Source organism: Symphalangus syndactylus, chromosome 3 (assembly GCF_028878055.3).
Source record: "Symphalangus syndactylus isolate Jambi chromosome 3, NHGRI_mSymSyn1-v2.1_pri, whole genome shotgun sequence".
Classification (NCBI taxonomy): Eukaryota; Metazoa; Chordata; class Mammalia; order Primates; family Hylobatidae; genus Symphalangus; species Symphalangus syndactylus.
This window is the reverse complement of record NC_072425.2, coordinates 85,373,353-85,394,335: the sequence shown is the minus strand read 5'-3', so window position 1 is coordinate 85,394,335 and position 20,983 is coordinate 85,373,353. Positions and strand designations below refer to the sequence as shown.

Here is a 20,983-nt window from a genome sequence, read left to right as displayed (position 1 = left end):
CTCCAGGACAATCCCTCATGCCTATTAGCAGTCACGACCCACTTCCAGCCCCAGGCCTACACAAACATTAATCTTCTTTCTGTCCCTATACCTGTATTTCCTGGATGATTCATGTAAATGGGATTATACAGTATGGTAAACACATTTTCATCTATTTATTTTTATATTGAACTAGGTTCAACATATAGCCAGAATGAAATGTTTAAATTTTCTTTCCAGAAGGTTATAAATAGTTTTCTTCATACTTACTTCTCCTTCTGCTTCTTCTTTTTCATACTGAAACAGTTTTTCTTTTAAATAATTATATTCATTCATTAATTCCTTATTTTTTTCTTCTAGAAGGAGATCTTCCTTTCCGTTCTCAAGACAGCCTCCTTGGATATTAATGACTACCTCTTTATTATTGCCTTCCTTAAGAGCATCCTTTAGTTGTTCAAGCAAGAGATTTTTGAGTTCTTCTTGATGTATTCTCTCCTCTAAAGAGTTCTGCTTTCCAGTGGATTGACTCTCCTTAGCTTCCTCATTTGGATGCATCTGTTTCGTTTCCTTTATTTGATGCTGCGCTTGCTTTAGGTCCAGCTGTACACTTTCTAAAGCCAATGTCTTTTCCCTGAGAGCATCTCTTGTCTTATTGAGCTTAGCTTTTAAGGTACTGAACTTCACCCGAGCTTTAGAAAGTTGTTTAGTAAGAAACTCATTCTTATCTGTTAGTTGAGAAATATTAGAACCCATTTTTTCTTCTCTAGAAACTTCATCTGCTCTCAGTAAAACTAGTTCTAGGTCTTTTCTTTCCAAAATTTCATTGTACTCATTTGTAGCAGTGGCCAGCCTAGAATGGAGGGATTCGACTTCAGCTTCTAGTCTTTCTTTGTTGTGTTTTTCCTTCTCCAATTTTGAATTCAGCCTTGAATTTTCAGCTTTCAGATCACTGAGCTCTTGTGAATACTGGGCCATTGTTGTTGTTATCATTTCTTCACTGAGTCTTACACTCTTTTCAAAGTTAGCATTTATTTCTGTAATACTTTTAATTTCATGAGTATATTCTTTTTCCTTTCTGAGATTGTCATTTTTTATTGCGTATAATTCCTCTTTGAGCATAGCAATGTCTCTCTTCAACATATAATTTCCATATATCGCATCCTTCTTTTTTCCACAACTTTGAGAATCCTAAATAAAACAAAAGAAATATTTAGCTAGCACTCAATAAAATAACATATGATGGTTATTTCTGAAGTGAAAGAACAACCTGTACATTCATGCAATTAAAAGTTGCTGTAAGTGGATATCCAACTGGAGAAAAAGTTGCAGCAAAACCTTAAACCTCAGAGAACATACATTTCAAAAAGTTCAAAAATTTATTTGAAGTTAATGAATCCATAAAATACACACACACACACACACACACACACACACACACACTCTAGAGAATTTTTAAGAATATCAGAATTGGAAAAGCCTTTCTCTGAATTACAACAAACTCAAAGCATAAAGTTGTTAAAATTTTTGACTAAATTAAAATCTTAGAAAAAGAAAATTGCATTTATACTCTGATATCTAACCCAGACACCACCCTATAGTAACAGCTTTACCTCCACGTCTATTTTGACAGATAAAATCTCTCAAAGTTTTAAAAGTTCTGTTGCCCTGATCATATTCTATTGTGATTTGACTCAACATTTTTTAGTCAGTTGTAAGAATTACATTTACTGCATCATAAATCTAGACATTTAACTGAGCACTTCTACATATATACATTGATGAACTTATTTATTTATCACAATCCTTAAAAAAGAGAGGTTAAAAATATAAGCAAGCTGCAGGATTTTCCTCAGGGCTTCTGACTCTACTTCTAGTTCTCCATCAGATCACGGTTACTTCTGTGGTGTAAATATATCAACACAAAAACAGAGAAACAAAAAGACACAGGCATAAAATATGTCTTCTGCCTTTGTCACCTGGATTCTCCACGGAATTGCCAGATTGAGAGGATGTGACCTTGTGGGGCTTCAGAAACAGAAAAGAAGCTTTCCCTTTTCTGCACTAAGCTTATTTTTTCCTTTGGATCCTGGGATACCAAAAAAGTGAAGGCACTCACTGAAATAGAGGAACCAAAGTTCGCCACAACACAAGGAGCCATGTGAAACTGCTGAGTTGCTAGTGCAGAATCCTGGAAAATGAGATGTTCCTCAAGTTTACATTCAATTACCACAAAAGTTTATAGCTGGAAGACATACAGTATAGTTGTCCACTCTAGCCCCATTATCTCCTTGATAATGGAGGTAAAACCGAGAAATATTAAGTAACTCATCCAAAGCTCCTAAGGTGGCATTACCTAGTATTTCATGGCACCAAAAGGGAAGATACAATTATATATTGCGGAATTACATAAATTACCAGATAAATACACCAAATTTGTCAAATAAATTAAAACTGTGACTTTGGCAAAGCAATTTAATGGCTCAGAGGGTGGTGGGGGGCCTCATCTGTTTTTACTTTGAAAGAGGAAAATCTCTAGATTTTTGTCTATCTTTAGAACAAAATGTACAGAACTCAGCCTTCTACTATAGAGTCAAATGCTAAATTTTTGGCTGAGGAGTTATGCTACTTATATGATAAAATCATATGTGCCAAAACCTACCATATTTTATTAAACAACATCATGTAAAAGTCTGATTCAACAGAAACATTGGAGAGTGGTGATTTTCTTAAATATGTGAAAGTATATATTTGCTTCCAAAAATATTTAAAGTGGCCATGATGGAAGTATAAGTTTAAACAGTTTGAGTCAAACAGATAAACTTGCACGCATGAAAGCACATTAAACAGACTTCTTTGGCTGGGAATATTTGTTGCAACTCTCAAGGTCAGATACATTTTCATGTCTCTTCTCAGTCATTGCTTCCCTCCTATTGTATTACCATTTTATCATTTAAATAAATGTAATTCATCTTTAAATGAATATAGAAAAAAGAATCTAGACATTATTTCTTTAGCAATTTCCCTTATGCTTATCTGGTTCAGAAGGTCACATGGTATATGGCTAAATAATTTTCCCAGCCCATATGCCACCTGGAAGACTCACAGTGAGACTTAGATTGATGAATGAGCAAAGATTATGGGAATGTTTTCCAGAACCATCATTTAGATAGCAGCACTAATCTACTTTGACACATAATTACACATTTAGATAACCCCACTGTAACTATACACATGAGATTTTCTTGAGCAGAAAACCAGAACGAATCAGATAACATTAATAAGAGAAGCAGCAAGGGAACCTCTTTCTTTTTATAGTCGAGTTTTTTTTCTTCAAAGCCAGGAACTCTACTTGTAACAAGCCCATCTCATTCTTAAGCCTTTGCATATCTTGCTGTAAGTCTTCTTCTAGATATGCTGCTGATGTTCTGTCACTATGTGGTGGAGAACGACTCACATTTTCTAATTCAGGTTTCATGCTTTTATAGATATTAGCAGTGGGACTGTCATATGTGGGTCCCTGAAACACACTTGCCAGACCCCTTATAAGCTTTAGAAGAGCTTCTAAGTTCCATATGGCTTGTGGAACAAGCGCTGTACTGGTTCTTGGTTTTTGTAAGTGTCTGTAACAGCAGAAATACTGTAGCTTTCTATCCGTACCACATGCTTCCATTCTTTGGAGTGAGCAAACCACAAATCAAAAAGACTTTTTGGATCTCTAGACTGAGGACAATGTCTAATGTCTAATTTCCAATCTGTGGTATTTTGGGTTATATTTTCTTGTATTTGCAGATTAAACTCTTGGTCTTCTTTCATTTCAACCATAACTACTGGGTTCCTTAATTTTTCAATTTCTGTATCATTACAACAATTCTCTATCTTCTTCATCTCTGTGAGAAACAGGCTACATGTCTGGTTTGTTATAATTTTTATAGTCTGATTTATTTTCATTTGAATAAAGCTTAGAAGATGACTGGCAAGTGTATTTGAGGGACCCAGAGAATAAATACAACGACAAGACCTGAGTGAGATGGGCTCCTCCTGTTCAGGCAATGCCTGGAATACTACAGTTAGACACTCCAGGTGCATCTGCTTCCTCACCATCAGGGATATGATTCATCAGATTACGGGGCACTCCCCTTAAGTTTGTCCCTCTTTAGAGTTACAATGTAAGAGCTCTTCCTCAAGACAAACAGTAATTTTGGATTTTTCAAAACTTTCACCAATCTTCAGTTGAACTTTTTTGTAATGAATTTTTTTTTTTGAGATGGACTTTCACTCTTGTTGCCCAGCTGGAGTGCAATGGCATGATCTTGGCTCAACACAACCTCTGCCTCCCAGGTTCAAGCAATTCTCCTGCCTCAGTCTCCTGAGTAGCTAGGATTACAGGCATGCACCACCACACCTGGCTAATTTTGTATTTTTAGTAGAGACGGGGTTTCTCCATGTTGGTCAGGCTGGTCTTGAACTCCCGACCTCAGGTGATCCACCTGCCTCGGCCTCCCAAAGTGCTAGGATTACAGGTGTGAGCCACCGCACCCGGCACTGTAATGAATTTTAAAGGAAGTCCTGAATATATAGATATATCCTCTTTATTACAATTCTTACTCAGTTCTGGTTCTTGAGGCATTTTTTTCCAGGTGCAAAAGTGGAAAATTAATTTGATTCTTTTGTTTCTCAGATGTCTTTTCTGACAGGGTGCATGTTTTAAAATTAATTTTATTCTAAATTAAGTATGAACAAAGAAAAAATAGAAAATAATTAAAATTGAACTGTGAAACTTAATCTATGTTTTACTACCCCTAAGTTACTGGGTTATAACTAAGAAGTAAAAAATAATTTGCCTTGGCTTAATATAGGAGAAAAACATGAACCAGGAGGCTTAACTCTGTTTGTTTGGAGTAAACTTAATTCATTATCAATTAAATCTGACAGAAATGGGTTCACAGATGATATGTAGTATTCTAAAGGCTTTCTCTCTTGAAAAGATTTTTACCTCAGCATACTCTAAATAGTGAACCCCTACAGTGAATTCATATTTCTGAGGATTAACTAAAGAGTAGGCAAATGCTAAATTATTAGAAGCCAAAATGAATGCCAATCAGAAAGAGAAGAACATTTTTAGATTCTACTTCAAATGTTATACTGTAATATGATAGTGTTATCTAGATAGGTTATCTGCGTATATCCAGGTCTAATATATTCTAAGCTCCACTAATGACAGTGGGTTAAAAATTTTAATAGCATTTTCTATTTATGTTAAAACAAGAAAGTTATTGTTTGTACCCTGACACCAAAGTCCCATTCTGGAAGGCATAATTCTCTCAATAGGCAGTTGGGTTGCTTTTATGACCCCATCCTCTCCCTGAACATAGACACTGAAGGCAACCAGAAACCAAAAAACAGACGAAGTCTTTAACCTCAGCACTGGTGACCGGCAACATGAAACTGCAAAGTTTGAACCACTGGGAATGACTCCTTTAACATGAGGTGAACTCAGTGGCCATCACTGTTCAATTGTTCATAATTTCTCTTGCTTAGTAATACAACTCAATTTTTGATGTTACCTTCTTTATCATGAAGAAGGTTATAAAAATAAAAGAGCAAAGAGAGTTCTGGAAATTTCTGGCCTCAATTCCAAGGGTACAGATAGCTGTGAGTTACTATAGACTATAAGAATATTTTAAATCTTATAACAGGCTAAAATGTTTTAAAATTCAGTATGAAATTATGCTCTGTTGGATTCTAAAAGGATAGTCTAAAAGGTCACTGCATTTGGACTATGCTATGTTATTAAAGAAAAACAAACAAACAAACCAATATTAAACCAGAAATTTAAATTGTTACATACCTGTGGTTGTTTATTTTCACTTCTTTCAAGTCTTTCTTGCTTTTCCTCTGAAGCCACTGTTAAGTTGTGTTCTGCTGACAAATCCATATGTTTAGTTAAAATGAATGACTTAAAATAAAGACTATCATCTTTATAAAAATTGATACAAAACAACATATACTTTTATAAATTGAGAGTTTAAATGAAGCTTAATGTTTACTGGAATATTTACATTTTTAAGACACACTTCTAATTGTCTAAAACTTTAACAAGCCACTTGGGGAGACACTAGATATCAGCAGGTTCAAGCCATACAAAAGTCTCACGGTCACCCAAAAATTATTCCACCCAATAAAAAAAGAAAAAACTGCTGGAAACAAAACATAATGTAAAAATACAGTAAAAACATATAAAGTAACACTTTACTATTCTCTACTTCATAATAGTATCTTTTTAACAACATGATAAGTAAGTTGTTATTTACTAATAATTTGCAAAATTTTTGTTACCATTATATCTTTATAGTGTACACCCTGTTTTTTACATCTGAAATATTTTCCTCTACTATTCTGACAAATTTATTTTTGTGTTTTAAGACTCGGAATGCAGGCTGGGCACAGTAGCTCACACCTGTAATCCCAGCACGTTGGAAGGCCCAGGTGGGATAACTGCTTGAAGCCAGGAGTTTAGGTCCAGCCCAGAGACCATAGTGAAACCCTGACTCTATAGAAAATTTGCCAGGCGTGGTGGTGTGTGCCTGTAGTCCCGGCTACTCAAGAGGTTGAGGCAAGAGGCTCCCTTAAGCCCAGGAGTTTCAGTTTGCAGTGAGTCTCAATCATGCCATTGCACTCCACCCTGGGTGACAGAGCAAGAACTTGTTTCCAAAAAACAGAAAAAGAAAAAGGGAAAAAAGGCTCAAAATGCTATGTGAAGTCCTCCCTGAATCTGGCTTTCTCCACATACACAGGTGTCTCCTTCCTTGGGGCTCTCAGTACTTTTTGAATTTTTCTAGTGTCACTTCACCATCTGAGCTGCATATCAGCTCTTTGCATGTCTATTCCCTTTGTTGCTAGACTGTAGCAATCATCTTTGTATAAACAGTCTTTATTTTACTAAATATTTATTGAGTTCCTGCTAAGTGGTAGGCATTGGGGTTTAAAGAATGAGAATAAAAGCTGTCAGGGATGGCTTTTCTAGAGATCATGCCTGAGCTGAGACTTACACAGTGAGGTTCACCAGACTAAAAGAGGCAGAGCGCAGGAATGATAACACCTGCCAGGCAGTGGCAAGAGAGGGAGAGAAGCCTCCCAGAGCGTATGTATTTATCTACATGAGAAGGATGGTGACAGGGGCATCACCAGCAGCTCAGTAATGCCAGAAGAAGGGGCAGACAGAGAAAGGGCTGCAGATGGAGATGAAGCCAGTTTCTGAAAGCCTTATATAAACCAACTATTACTGTCATTTCTTAAAGTTTTTTAAAAAGCAAAACAAATTAGAAAAGCATAATTGCAGGAAAAAGACCAACATTTTATTTTATTGTATCTTATCTTATTTGACTTGATTTTTCTTAGAGATTTTTCTGCCACCCAGGCTACAGTGTAATGCTGCTATCATAGCTAACTGCAGGCTCAAACTTCTAGGCTCAAGTAATTCTCCTGCTTCAGCCTCCCAAGTAGCTGGGATCACAGGTGCAGAACACCACACCCAGCTAGTTTTTGAAAAAATAGTCATGGGGTCTGGCGATGTTGCCCAAGTTGCTGGACCTCCAAGCCTCAAGGGATGCTTCTATCTCAGCCTCCAACACTGACGAGATTACAGGCAGGAGCCACCATCCCCGGCAACACCAATATTTTCAAATGAATAAACTGGAGTTCTGTCATTTTATTTTATCATGGATGGGTGAAAACCTTGTAATAGATGCATGTACTCCATGGATTTGTGACAAGGAAACTATAGCATTAACTACGGCTGAAGCTTCCCTTGTCTCCCAGTCTCTTTACATGGTTAAGAGTAGAGATACTCAAGTGTCTTACCTTTTGCACCTTCTTTTCTTTTTTTCAAATTTGCAGACTTCATAGCTGCTGTTTCTGTCAAACATGCAAGCTTGTTAGACATTCCTTCTGGAAAACATCATCCCTCTGCCTCCTTACCTGGCAAAGTTTCACTTACTCTGCATGCTTACCCTAAATCCTACCCATTTTTTTTAGAAGCTTGCACTCATCACCACAAATTTAAAAGTGAATGGCATCTAATGAACATAGTAAATACCTAGTAAATAATAACTATATGCTCCCAGGTGACATCTATCCTCCATCTACCCTCTGCATAATGGGTCAGCACACTGCAGACCACAGGCCAAATCCTGCCTACCATATGTTTTTTCTCAATGAAGTTTTATGAGAGTACAATCACGCCTATTCACTGACATGCTACCTATGACTGCTTTCACACTACAATGCCAGGGTTGAGTAGCTACAACAGAGACCACATGGCCTTCAGCTGCTTAAATCATTCTTGAAAAAGAGAGAGAGAGAAAGAGAGAGAGAGACCACATGGCCTAAAATATTTCCTATTTGTCCCTTTACAGAAAAAGCTTGCCAATCCCTGCTTTATACCCTGAACAGAATGCCCTCTATCTCAAATTGAATCTAATGCCTCCCCTGCTTACAATTTTCCAATGAATTTCTAGAGCAAACACTGCTGGCTCCCTACCCAAGAGCAGTTCCTTGTTGTTTCTTGCTGGAGAATCACAAATCTATTTGGATATTTATTATCCCAATACCTCTCCCTCCTCAGCTTCAAAAGATAAGTGATTATGCTAAGCTAATCACATAACTACATTTGCTTTCCCAGTGCCTGGTTTAGGAATGAGCATGTGGTGTGACCCAGCTGATAAAATATTACAGAAAGAGCTGAGCACGGTGGCTCATGTCTGTAATCCCAGCACTTTGGGAGGCCGAGGCAGGCGGATCAAGAGGTCAAGAGACAGACCATCCTGGCCAACATGCTGAAACCCCGTCTCTACTAAAAATACAAAAATTACCTGGGCGTGGTCGCATGTGCCTGTTGTCCCAGCTCCTCGGGGGGCTGAGGCAGGAGAATTGCTTGAACCTGGGAGGTGGAGGCTGCAGTGATCCGAGATCGTGCCACTGGACTCCAGACTGGTGATAGAGCGAGACTACATCCCCGAAGGAAAAAAAAAATTACAAAAAGTCCCCTGCATGCTTCTGAGTTTTCTCCCAATTTAAAAGACACATGTGAAGAAAAGCAGCCCTCCCAGCCTTTAGATAATATCTTGTGAGAACATGATGTTTGGAGCTGTTGCTAAGTAGCCAACCATGAAGGGAAACATGAACAAGACACTGCCAACAGCATAGATGAAAGAGGAACAAGTGGGATCCAATAATATCACTGGACAACCAAAACAAGTCTGGTTCTTATTGTTTTGGCCACTGTTATGTCTTCTAGTATTTGCAGCCAAAAGCATTCTACCTCAGAAGTTTCCCCTGGCCTACAGGATAAGATCTACTTATTTCTATACTATTAAAAGTCTTTTATTTAACTGGTTTCTAGACACAGGTAAAACAACAACAAAATCTTTCCTAAGCTTGCCTTCACTGACACATACTAAACATAATAAATACATCATAAATAATAACTATAAGCTATTTTCACCTCATTGCCAAGCACTCCATTTTTTTTTTTTTTTGGCACTAGTAAATTTGAACTGCTCATAAACTCTTCAAAGTTCACTCAGGTGTCCTACCTTTTGAACTTTCTCCTTGTGTTTTAGAACTTTCATTCTTCATGGCTGCTGTTTCTGTCAAACATGCAAGTTTGTTAGATACTCTTTCTGCCAAGCATCATCCCTCTGCCTCCTTACCTGGCAAAGTTCCACTCACTCTACACACTTACCCTAAATCCTACCCACATTTTAGAAGATTGCATTCATTACCACAAACGTAAAGGTGGCTGGCACATACTGAACATGATACATATGTAATAAATAACTATAAGCTCCCAGATGACATTGGACACACAGTAAGCACTATTTCAGGTAGTAAATAAAATAAATAACAGTGGTAACAACAATCTCCTAACTCTAGTTTTTAAATGTATTTTGTAACATTGGAAAAATGCTTAGTCTTTAACAGATACATGATAGTTATTATTTAAGTGGACAAGTATTTGAATGAATTAAAATATTTTTCTTAAAAATTCTGTTGAAAAAACACAAAAATTAAATAGTTGTCTATATTCTATTATGAGCACCTTAAAGACAAAAACTATGTCAATTCCATCTTTGTCTCCTGCAATTTGCCAAACCTAACTTATAGAAGTGGTTTGATAAATATGTACTAAATTAAAGGTGTCTTTATACAGTTCAGATTGTACAATGCATTAGGTGTTACATTTTTGTTATTGTGAACCATTTTTATAATTTTATTATAATTTTTTGAGCCTAGAGTTTGGCTACTGGAATATTTATTATGATTATCTCTTGCCTAATGGTATAAGAGAGTAACTTTTTTTTTTTTTTTTGAGATGGAATCTTGCTCTGTCACCCAGGCTGGAGTGCAGTGGTGCATTCTTGGCTCACTGCAATCTCCACCTCCTGGGTTCAAGCAATTCTCCTGCCTCAGCCTCCCGAGTAGTTGGGAATACAGGTGCCCACCCCCATGTCTGGCTAATTTTTGTACTTTTAGTAGAGATTGGGTTTCACCATGTTGGCCAGGCTGGTCTCAAACTCCTGACCTCAAGCGATCTGCCTTGCTTGGCCTCCCATGTGCTGGGATTACACATGAGCCACCACGCCCAGCCTGGTAACAGATTATTTTGTTCCAATAAAATTACTATTATTGTGATAACTATCCAGCACATAAAAAAACACAGCTTGTTCTAGGAAGTGAATATATCTCATGAAGTTCCAACTTATGGTGAATAAATTAAAAGTAGACCTGGTTTGTATAAGAATATGTAACATAACTTCTGCTTTTTGGAAAGGAATTACTTTCCTGTCTTCTGCATTCAGTAGGTATCTTCAAAAACAATCTTCTATTTGTATGGGTGCACACTGGCTCAGTTTTATGGTTCTTATTGACATTTGTTTATGGTATCAGAAAGGGATATTTGAATTCCTAGTTCTAAAGACAGTTACTTTCTTAGTGACACAAATTCCTGTGTAATGCAGTTGACCCTTGAACAATGAGTTTGAACTGCAGGGGTCCACTTATATGCAGATTTTTCTTCTGCTTCTGCAACCCAGAGACAGCAAAAACCAACCATTTTCTTCCTCCTCAGCCTAATCAACCTGAAGATGATAAAGATGAAGACCTTTGGGAGGATTCACTTATGTTTATGAATAGTAAGTATATTTTTTTCTTTTCTATGATTTTCTTTATAACAGCTTCATTTCTCTAGCTTACTTTATTCTAAAAGCATAGTATATAATAATGCAACTCATACAAATACGTGTTCACTGACTGTTTATGTTACCAGTAAAGTTTCCAGTCATCGGTAAGTTATTAGTAGTTACGTTTGGAAGGAGTCAAAGTTATACTCAGATTTTCAACTCCACAGGGATCAGAGTCCCTAACCCCCACAATACTCAAGAATCAACTGGAATTAACATTTATTTACTAAATGCAAACCATTTACTATAAAAATTAAATAGAAGATCCATTTGCATAACAAGTCCAATTTGTAACAATGTAATTATAGAGGAAAATGCAACATATTAATCTAATTTCTTATTTATATTAATACAAAAATATGTATAATTTCAGGGATCATAAGTAGGTAAATGAATTTTTTCAGACAATACTGTTTGAGACTGAGAATTAGCTACAACTAACTTCTTAAATAACTCTGAATTCTAAACTAAATAAATTTTTAAAAATTTATATATAAACATACATATTTTAAACTGCTTTTTTATGATTAAAAATATGTAATCTTACTTTTTTTGTTTTCTTTGGAGATAGAGTCTTGCTTTTCCATCCAGGCTGGAGTGCAGTGGTGCAATCTCAGCTCACTGCAACCTCCACTTCCTGGGTTCAAGTGATTCTCCTGCCTCAGCCTCCCGAGTAGCTGGGATTACAGGCACCCGCCATGACGCCCAGCAAATTTTTGTATTTTGAGTAGACATGAGGTTTCACCATGTTAGCCAGGCTGGTCTCAAAATCCTGACCTCAGGTGATCCACCCGCCTCGGCCTCCCAAAGTGCTGGGATTACACATGTGAGCCACCATGCCTGGCTGGTAATTTTGCTTTTTTAAAATCAGTAAGATCACCAAGGGAAATCAGAAATTTACTATCAGAAGTCTTACCTTGATTGTCATTTCGAAGACGATTTTTAAGTATCTTATTTTTATGTTCCAAAATTTGTTGTTCAATGCTATGCATAATAAATGTAATAAACAAAATTAGTATTTTAATAGTGATATGAAAAATCTTTACCAAACAGATTAAATTCTTAAAGCATTTCAGACAATATCAGAGCTAATATCAGAACTCTAATGTCCAATACACTTTAAAATTTTAAGCTCTATAAACTTATTAAGCTTCTAATTAAAGAAGAAAAACAGGAAGTACTCATAAACTGAGAAAAGCATAGCTCGGTAAATTAATTCTAGTTAGCTAGCTTAACACCCTGGAAACTGTCCTGCATTCAGAGTAAGTCCTCGCTCTGTAACCAATGGTATTTTGTTTTCAGACCAGTTGCTTCTCTTAAGCTCCATGGCTTCTTCTAAAAAATAAACATTTTACTACTTGACTTCACTAGGTCATTAGGAGGATGTAATTAGATAACATGTTTAAATGTTCAGAGAAATAGTAAAGCAATGGAAAAATTTATTCTTGAACTGCACTGCTGAAACCATTTTGGAATCTCAAATAAAACCTGATGAGTGGCCGGGCGCGGTGGCTCACGCTTGTAATCCCAGCACTTTGGGAGGCCGAGGCGGGCGGATCACGAGGTCAGGAGATCGAGACCACGGTGAAACCCCGTCTCTACCAAAAATACAAAAAAATTAGCCGGGCGTGGTGGCGGGCGCCTGTAGTCCCAGCTACTCGGAGAGGCTGAGGCAGGAGAATGGTGTGAACCCGGGAGGCGGAGGTTGCAGTGAGCCGAGATCGCACCACTGCACTCCAGCCTGGGCGACAGAGCAAGACTCCGTCTCAAAAAAAAAAAAAAACCTGATGAGTGTTTTTCCATAGGTTCTAATATTTCAATGTCACAGTTTTCAAAGAATGTGCTAATTTTGGTTATATTAGTCCTATTCATTGTGGCTTGTAGTTCAGAGCATTTTAGCTAGTTCATAACTTGTAACTAAATTTATATATAAATATATTATTATCTCATTAAAACATATAACTTAATTGTCCCCTATTACTGAGCTCATCAATCACACCAAGGGCAGAAAACTAATAGGTGTCAAAACCCAGCTGGGACAACTACCATTCCTTCTCTACCTCCTCAAACTCAGAGCCAGCAGGTCTGTGTCAGAGGCTGCATCTTCTTGGTCCTCTCCGACTGACATACAAGACAAAGCCCTGCTTGTATTGTTTTTCAGTTCCATGAAAGAGATACAAGTTGATGTTTCCTCATTTCCAAGTCATGTACTAACAACATATTTGCATGTAACATCCCATGTGCTACTCAGCTCTGTTCTCATTTCACAGATCACCTTACATGAATACTTTTATAATGATCATAATAACAATTTCCATCTCGGGTGTCTCCTGTTTTCGTTTTCCTAGAAGCTAGTTAACAAATAGTCAAATGACCTTCTGGGGACTGTGCAACATGTGGAATGCTTTCTGAATTTGCGTGCCCTCCTTAGGCAGCAGGCATGCTTATCTGTTCTGTATTGATTCAATTTTAGAATATGTGCTGCTGAAACAAGTATAAAGCCCTGTTTTATACATGGATACTGATGAGTCATGGGTAAGGCTTAGCTCTGTTAAATCCAAATTACCTACTTTAGATACAGAGAATCCTATTGAATGACTTCCTGTGAGGTAAAATTTTAAAATATCTTAAAAACTTGAGGTAGAGATTCAAGTAGCCTGAGAGATTTTCATTATTATGGAAACATATTACTTGAGGGGCCAACTCCAAGTTGGTGCCCATTACTCTATTGAAGGATAATGTGGAACCTTCTGCTATTTAACAAAAGCTGCTACACAGGTCAGAAAAAAGCCTCAAGGTACAGATGTGATAACAAAAGGCAAAGAGACCTCTCCTCTCTTCCTGCAACATTATTTGAACATCCCTAACTGTTGAGTACAATCCCAATTAATATTTGCTAGAGAAAAAAATGGACACTGATCTCAAAGGATAACATACCATGAAGGTATAGGCTAAGCCTAGCCAAGAGGTGGACTACAAATAAGATTTTTAGTGTTGGGGGAAGGTCAATTTACTCACTATGTGTGTGGGTAGAGCCTGGAGGCCTCGCTGCCAGAGCAGGGTGCTGGGAACAATGGCTGAGCCTATGTACATGAACTAAAAAACACTGTAGCTGTGGGCTGGGCATGATGGGTCACGCCTGTAATCCCAGCACTTTAGGAGGCCGAGACGGGTGGATCATGAGGTCAGGAGATTGAGACCATCCTGGCTAACATGGTGAAACCCCGTCTCTACTAAAAATACAAAAAAAAATTAGCCAGGGATGGTGGCGGGCGCCTGTAGTCTCAGTTACTTGGGAGGCTGAGGCAGGAGGATGGCGTGAACCCGGGAGGGGGAGCTTACAGTGAGCTGAGATTGTGCCACTGCACTCCAGCCTGGGCGACTGAGCAAGACTCCGTCTCAAAAAAACAAAACAAAACAAAATACTGTAGCTGTGGACTGTGTATGAGTCACCATGAAGAGTGAGGGATCTGAATCAGTAAGGGCATCCTGGTGGCAAAAGTCAATCATTACCAGATTGCAGGACCAGTTACAATGGTAGCAATACAGCAAGTGAATCAATGGAAACAACAGAATGACTAGAATGGCCTTTTCCCCCCTTCTGACTTGTAAAGCAAGATTGTCTTCCTTGGGCTTAGGGAACCCCTTAGCTTTTTGAAAAATTCAAAGGAGGAAGGCATAGGAGATAGCCCCAGGGGATAATACAAGATTTTCTGCTAAAGTGGACATTTCAAGACCCAATAACTAATTAGAAAAGTCAGGCCAGGCATGGTGGCTAGCAGTTTGCGAGGCCGAGGCAGGAGAATCACTTCAGCCCATGAACGTCAGTAACATAGTCAGATGTTGTCTCAAAAAAAAAAAAAAACAAGAAAGAAAGAAAAAGTAAAAGACGTGACATTATTTCTATCTCACATATAAGGGTTATACTTGGAATAAAATGAACAACACTGAGATCCCTAGGGATAAAGGTCTTTAAAACTCTGGAAAGAATCTTGCACTCATTGCTACTTCTGACTAGTCTAGATTTCTGTTTGATTTCTGGCTAAAAAGTGGACTAACTTGTTGCCATTCCAAACTACCTCAACCAAATTATGAACTGTCACCTAATATATAAGATGCAATAGTTGTAATTATTTTAAACCTTAATTTAGTGTTAACCGGTCTTTGAATATAAGCACATACCTTCTCAAATCACAACAAAAAGCATAATCCTCAGCCGTTTGGCCAAACGTGTCTTGAGAAAAGATATTTATATTTTGTTGAAGGAGGAGGCTGATGATACTTGACGAGCTATGCTGTACTGCAAGTATGAGGGCTGTTCTAAAATAATAAAGAAATAACAGCACTCAAGAACTTTAATAAAGATATTTAATTGGCAAATTGTATACACTTTACCAATTTCATCTTGCCTATCAGGATAGACATAATAACCATTTACATGTACTAGCTTATGTGTATAAGCATCTTGGGTGCTCAAGTGTTCATCTTGGTAAATTACCACTAAGGCTAAAAGGCAGGGGCAACAAGCAAGCTTCATGTCCCATTGGGATATGACATAATACAAGTTGCTAATTTATAGTCCTTTGATGGCCAAGAAACTGTGTTGAGGTCACTTATCTAAAGTAGGCAAAGATTTAGATGAAGATTTTCCCATTGCTTTCCTAGTCTGATATATTGTAATTCAAAGTCAGCTAGGGATCAAATAAGTAAGAGCTATCTGCAGACTGAAAACAACAGCAACAACAATAATAACAATAATAATGATAATGGTAATAGTAGTATTTGTAAACTGAAAGTTAAAGTCTACACTTTATAAAATTAATAAAATACAAAACCCCTTTAGCTAATATAAGATTACAGGACCAAAAACATCAAATTACAAATAACAGTCTATAAGAGAAGATGAATCCTACTATATACAGTTTTTTATGTTGCTCAGTCCAAATAACTGCTTTTCTACCTGATTATTCGTGTTATTTTTTACTATATGCCAGTAATTATAAGTTTAATCTTATTAACATTTCTGACTTGAGTGACTCTTACCACTCTAGAATACTCAGGTTTTTAGGAAAACAAACAAACAAACAAACAAAAAACTACTGCACCTTCTGAAATTGTCAACGGCATGTACATTTGCCTGGTTTTTCAACAAAAATTCCACCATATGCTGTCTCCCAGAACTTATAGCAAACAAAAGTGGAGTGTTTCCCTCCTGTAAGAAAGCAAAAACAATCTATAATTCACAAAATTATGTCTTTCAGAACTAAAAATCTTCTATAAGATGCTATGAACTTAAACATGCAATATAGAGAGAAAGTAAATGCAAAGCAGTCCCGTCCTTTTCACTCCTCTGTGCTTTCCCACACACTGCCTTGCAAACACCCCTCCTCTGCCTCCCCACGTTAACTTCGGTCATCTCCAAAACTCCCTTTATTTACCAGTCCCAAAAATCCTTGCTTCTGTCTCAGCATTTAGCATAGTACATTGTAATTATTTCATTGTTTCCCACTGAAACCAAGAGTTTATTGAGGGTAAGGGCTGTATCTTTTTTCTCTATAACCCTAAAACCTAAGACATAGTAGTGAATGCTTTAAGTTTTTAAAATAAATTGATGATCTAAAATATTATCTCTAGCGCAGTGTTTCTTAAACTATATTTCAAAGAATATTTGTTTTACCAGAAGAACTGTACCCTAACAAAAAGATTCCATGATCATCTGCATTTGAGAAGTATTACAAAACTATATTACGTGGCCAACAATCTAGAAATCCCTTGAACTTTGCCTAATCTCAATTTGACAATACTTTTACATTTTAGGAAATAGAATTTCAGGGATACAGTTGCCAGAGCTTCCCAATACAAGTGGAGGTTTCCTCTGGGTGACACAAACTTGCCTGATTTACTTCTATCAATGGTGTCAGGATGCCAATGTCAGGCACTCCTGATCCAAAGGGGCCACTAAGGAAATGAGCTCTGAATTAAGAGAGATTGGCTTCAAATGCACTTATTTTCCTTATTATTAAATAGTCCATGGGATTTTTCCTAATACAAGAGGATAGACTTTTATCTTAACTATTAGAAAGCTCAGTATGTTCTGTGTAAGAGAGACCGGTTGAAAATTTTTGAAAATAAATATTAAAAAGCAAAGCTCAGTAAGAAATTCTATTCTCAATTATGATGATAATCCTGGGATGCTAATGCAACTTTACTTTTTAAATCCATTTGTATTGATTTCTATTTAAATTGCTATTTAACATTTTTTTTTACTTTAGGCAAGATATAAATCAGAAATAAAAATACAATGGCTTATCAAAAAAAGTTCTAATACTGATGTATAGGGCTTATTTCTAGCATAATAAAAGCCAGTAAGTCACTTGCGTTTTTTTCTTTTTCTTTTTTTTTTTGAAATGGGGTCTCACATTGTCACCCAGGCTGGAGTGCAGTGGCATGATCTCCACTCACTGCAAGCTCCACCTCCTGAGTTCACACCATTCTCCTGCCTCAGCCTCCCAAGTAGCTGGAACTGCCGGTGCCTGCCACCACACCCGGCTAATTTTTTGTATTTTTAGTAGAGACGGGGTTTCACCGTGTTAGCCAGGATGGTCACCATTTCCTGACCTCGTGATCTGTCCACCTCAGCCTCCCAAAGTGCTGGGATTACAGGCATGAGCCATAGCACCCAGCCATCACTTGCATTTTTAAGGGACATTGCTGAGAAGAAAGATATAATGTCTGCAATATTCATAATCTATCCACTTCTCAGCAGGAATAAACTAAAAAGGCTTCTAGGCATTCTTATGAGCAGATGACTATTTGTGGTATAGATATAAAAAGAGTTAAAAAAACTTCTGAATTCTAAAATTCAACTCTATAATTGAGGGACTTATATAAACTACAGACTATATATTATGAACCAATATATGCTGTCTTGAAAACCTTGAAGTCTTTATGAAAACATACTATGAAAAAGGAGTTGTAAACTCAAATACTTATAAGGATGAAGGAGGTTACCTAAGTAAGTGAAGTACTCAGGTGGGCACAGTAGCAAACTGGAGAACATGTGCCTCCTACACAGGGCAACCTCTGCGCAGCAGACCAAGCAGTGATGCGGTTCAGGGGACACCAGATTTGATTCTTAAGCCTGAGGTCCAGATTTCTGCATGAGTCCACTAAAGTTTACATGTTGACTCAATTCGAAGAGGCAAAGAACAAATCTATATGCCACATTTAGACTATAGCCCTTGTGTTTTTATATTTGCTATGAATGTGTTGCTAAATGATTGTGTATAAACTAAGTATTTGCATGTGGAACTTTTTCTTTCTCTAGTATCATATGTTTAATAAAAAAACTCAGGCCCTGATATATACATAATAAAAATTGCTGTTAACACTCATAATACCCACCTCAAGAATTTTCCCAACATTTATTCATTTGCAATCTATGTGTATATAATTTTCCCAGATTGTTAACCAAATAGATAATTAGTTCATAGGAATGCTGAAACTAAACTATTAAAAGAATTCCTATTGTATTCTCACTGACTTCAAGGATTTCAGTGTTTAAAACTGACATCCTGATAATGCCAAAGCTCTATAAACTTAATAGACTTACTGAGATAGTCCCTAATACAACTGCAACTGAAAAAAAAAGGTTCAAGATTTGCTACTGATCTAATTGAGAAAATATCACTTCTAATGAACACTTGTTGACACATAATCGCTTGAATGGTGACAAAGGAACATGAAATTGTGAAAGGATCAGTCTCTACTTATTGAAAGATTACCCACAAGTAAATTGCTAAAGACTTTCTGAATAGCAGTGAATGATTCATGGTGGGAAGCAAAAGGTGTTATTCTGTAAGCTGAGAGATATTGCCAATGATATTTCCTTTCACTTCCCAGTCACAAAGGTAGAGAAAGACAGATAAGTCAGGTTAATGTTATTGGAAAAGAGAACTTTGAAGAAAGTAGCACCTATCAAATGCCAACTCTTTTAGAGATTTCTTATGTCTTTGAGATAAGGGGAATTTATATACTGCACTTATCTATTCTGTGCTTCTTAATCAGGAGTGTATTCGAACACTGAGCTTCTTTTTTTCTTTTGCTCTTGTTGTTGGAAGAGACAAGAGTCTTACTATGTATTTTTAGTAGAGACGGGGTTTCACCATGTTAGCCAGGATGGTCTCCATCTCCTGACCTCGTGATCTGCCCGCCTCGGGCTGGACTCAAACTCCTAGGCTCAAGCAATCCTCCCACCTCAGCCTCCTGAGTAGCTGGACTACAGGAACATGCCACTGTGCATGGCTTCAAGAAAATATTTTTAACCATACATGTTCAGAATATATTAGATCTATTACATCAAAATCCTCAGGGGAAAGCCTACACTTGTAGACTTTTAACAAAATTTCCACAGGTCACTGTAATGCACAATTCTAGCTGAGAATTACTGCAGCAGACAATCACTTCAGTTTCATCTCTCACCCACACGGCCAATATCCTTTATTAGCTTGGGATGTGGCCAGAGAGAAGAGTATGAGATAGAGTTATGTATTAAAACTCCAGTTCATTTTCCTGGGTGTGGGTATAACAGGGACAAGCAAACTCAAAATCCCAGTTGATTTTGCTATTTATAAGCTGCTTATTTCCCACCTTCCCACCAAGATATTCTAGATTTGAAAGGAGAGTTTAGACTCTTAGCTAAGTGGCTGTTTTTGCCAAGATGGGTAATAAGTCAGTTACTAACTTGTTCCACCCTTTGCTGAAGTGTTTCTCACTTCATTACCACCTATTCACTGCCAATCTGGTTTCCTCAGAGTCCTCTAAAAATTAATCTTTAGGCAAGTTTCAGTCACTCTTTTTACCAAACCAAAAATGATTACCCCAAAGCTGAAGAGCGCTTTGTCTCAATATATAAACTGGAAAAACAACAAACTAAAAAACAAAACCTCTTCTTGGCATTTTCCCTCATTACCTAATTTCCAAGTGACCTGCATGTTTTTGATTGCTCTCCTTTTCCCTTCCTATTTTTCCCTCTTAAACCTTGCCCACGAAAGATACATCCATTTTTTTAGAAAACCGTCAGCAGCAGCAGCAAGACTTCCATTTATTGTAAGTTGCTTTAGTTTTGAGTTTTAAGATAAAGCCTATTTCCAGGGCAATTTTTTTTCCTGTGATGTTTTTACACTAATTAGAAAAAAAATACACCTGGGGTAGGAAACGAATACTTGAAAAGAAGAAGTTTTACCTTAACGAATTCACAAATACTTCCCATAAGTGCACTAAAATAGCTGTGCCCTCTAATGCTTCTTTAAAAGTATCAATATTTAAAGTAAAATTTTAGACAATTAAGTTATTTCAAAACACTTTCATTCAGGAAAACTTGAGTTCCAAATATGAAAAATTGACTCTTACCTATGTCAATGTTAAAACAAACATTTTGAAAAGAAAGTTGATTGATCTGTACCTCATTTAGTGCTTCAATATTTGCATGGTGGGAAAGCAGTTTTTCTGCCAGTGAAGTCCCCTGATTATACACAGCATAATGGAGAGCAGTGTTGCCGTAGATATCCTTAATGTTTGGATTGGCACCATGTTCCAGGAGAATAATGGCACAAGCCTCTTCCTGGCAGTGGACAGCCTATTAGTGTTAGATAAAAAATTAGACTATAAATTCTAATAATTCAAAATACATATCCCACAGGTTCCACCAACTAGCTATATTTAAATGAGACAAATTCATTTTAATTCTATGTATTTAAATCAAA

The 20,983-nt window shown here is 37.1% G+C and overlaps 1 protein-coding gene and 1 non-coding gene across 2 annotated transcripts in view; both read right to left on the bottom strand.

Annotated features, from left to right (window-relative positions):
* LOC129479383 (ankyrin repeat domain-containing protein 18B-like) overlaps positions 1-20,983 on the bottom strand; it is a 57,186-nt gene that overhangs the window by 31,500 nt on the left and 4,703 nt on the right. The window contains 9 exon segments of the mRNA XM_055272400.2: positions 250-1,167; positions 5,828-5,898; positions 7,840-7,893; positions 8,850-8,984; positions 9,573-9,626; positions 12,136-12,203; positions 15,402-15,539; positions 16,325-16,431; positions 20,683-20,856. Of these exon segments, the coding sequence (XP_055128375.1) occupies positions 250-1,167; positions 5,828-5,898; positions 7,840-7,893; positions 8,850-8,984; positions 9,573-9,626; positions 12,136-12,203; positions 15,402-15,539; positions 16,325-16,431; positions 20,683-20,856 (1,719 nt within the window).
* LOC129479935 (U6 spliceosomal RNA) lies at positions 13,610-13,712 on the bottom strand. The gene has a single exon (XR_008656861.1). It is a non-coding gene; the product is annotated as a U6 spliceosomal RNA (small nuclear RNA).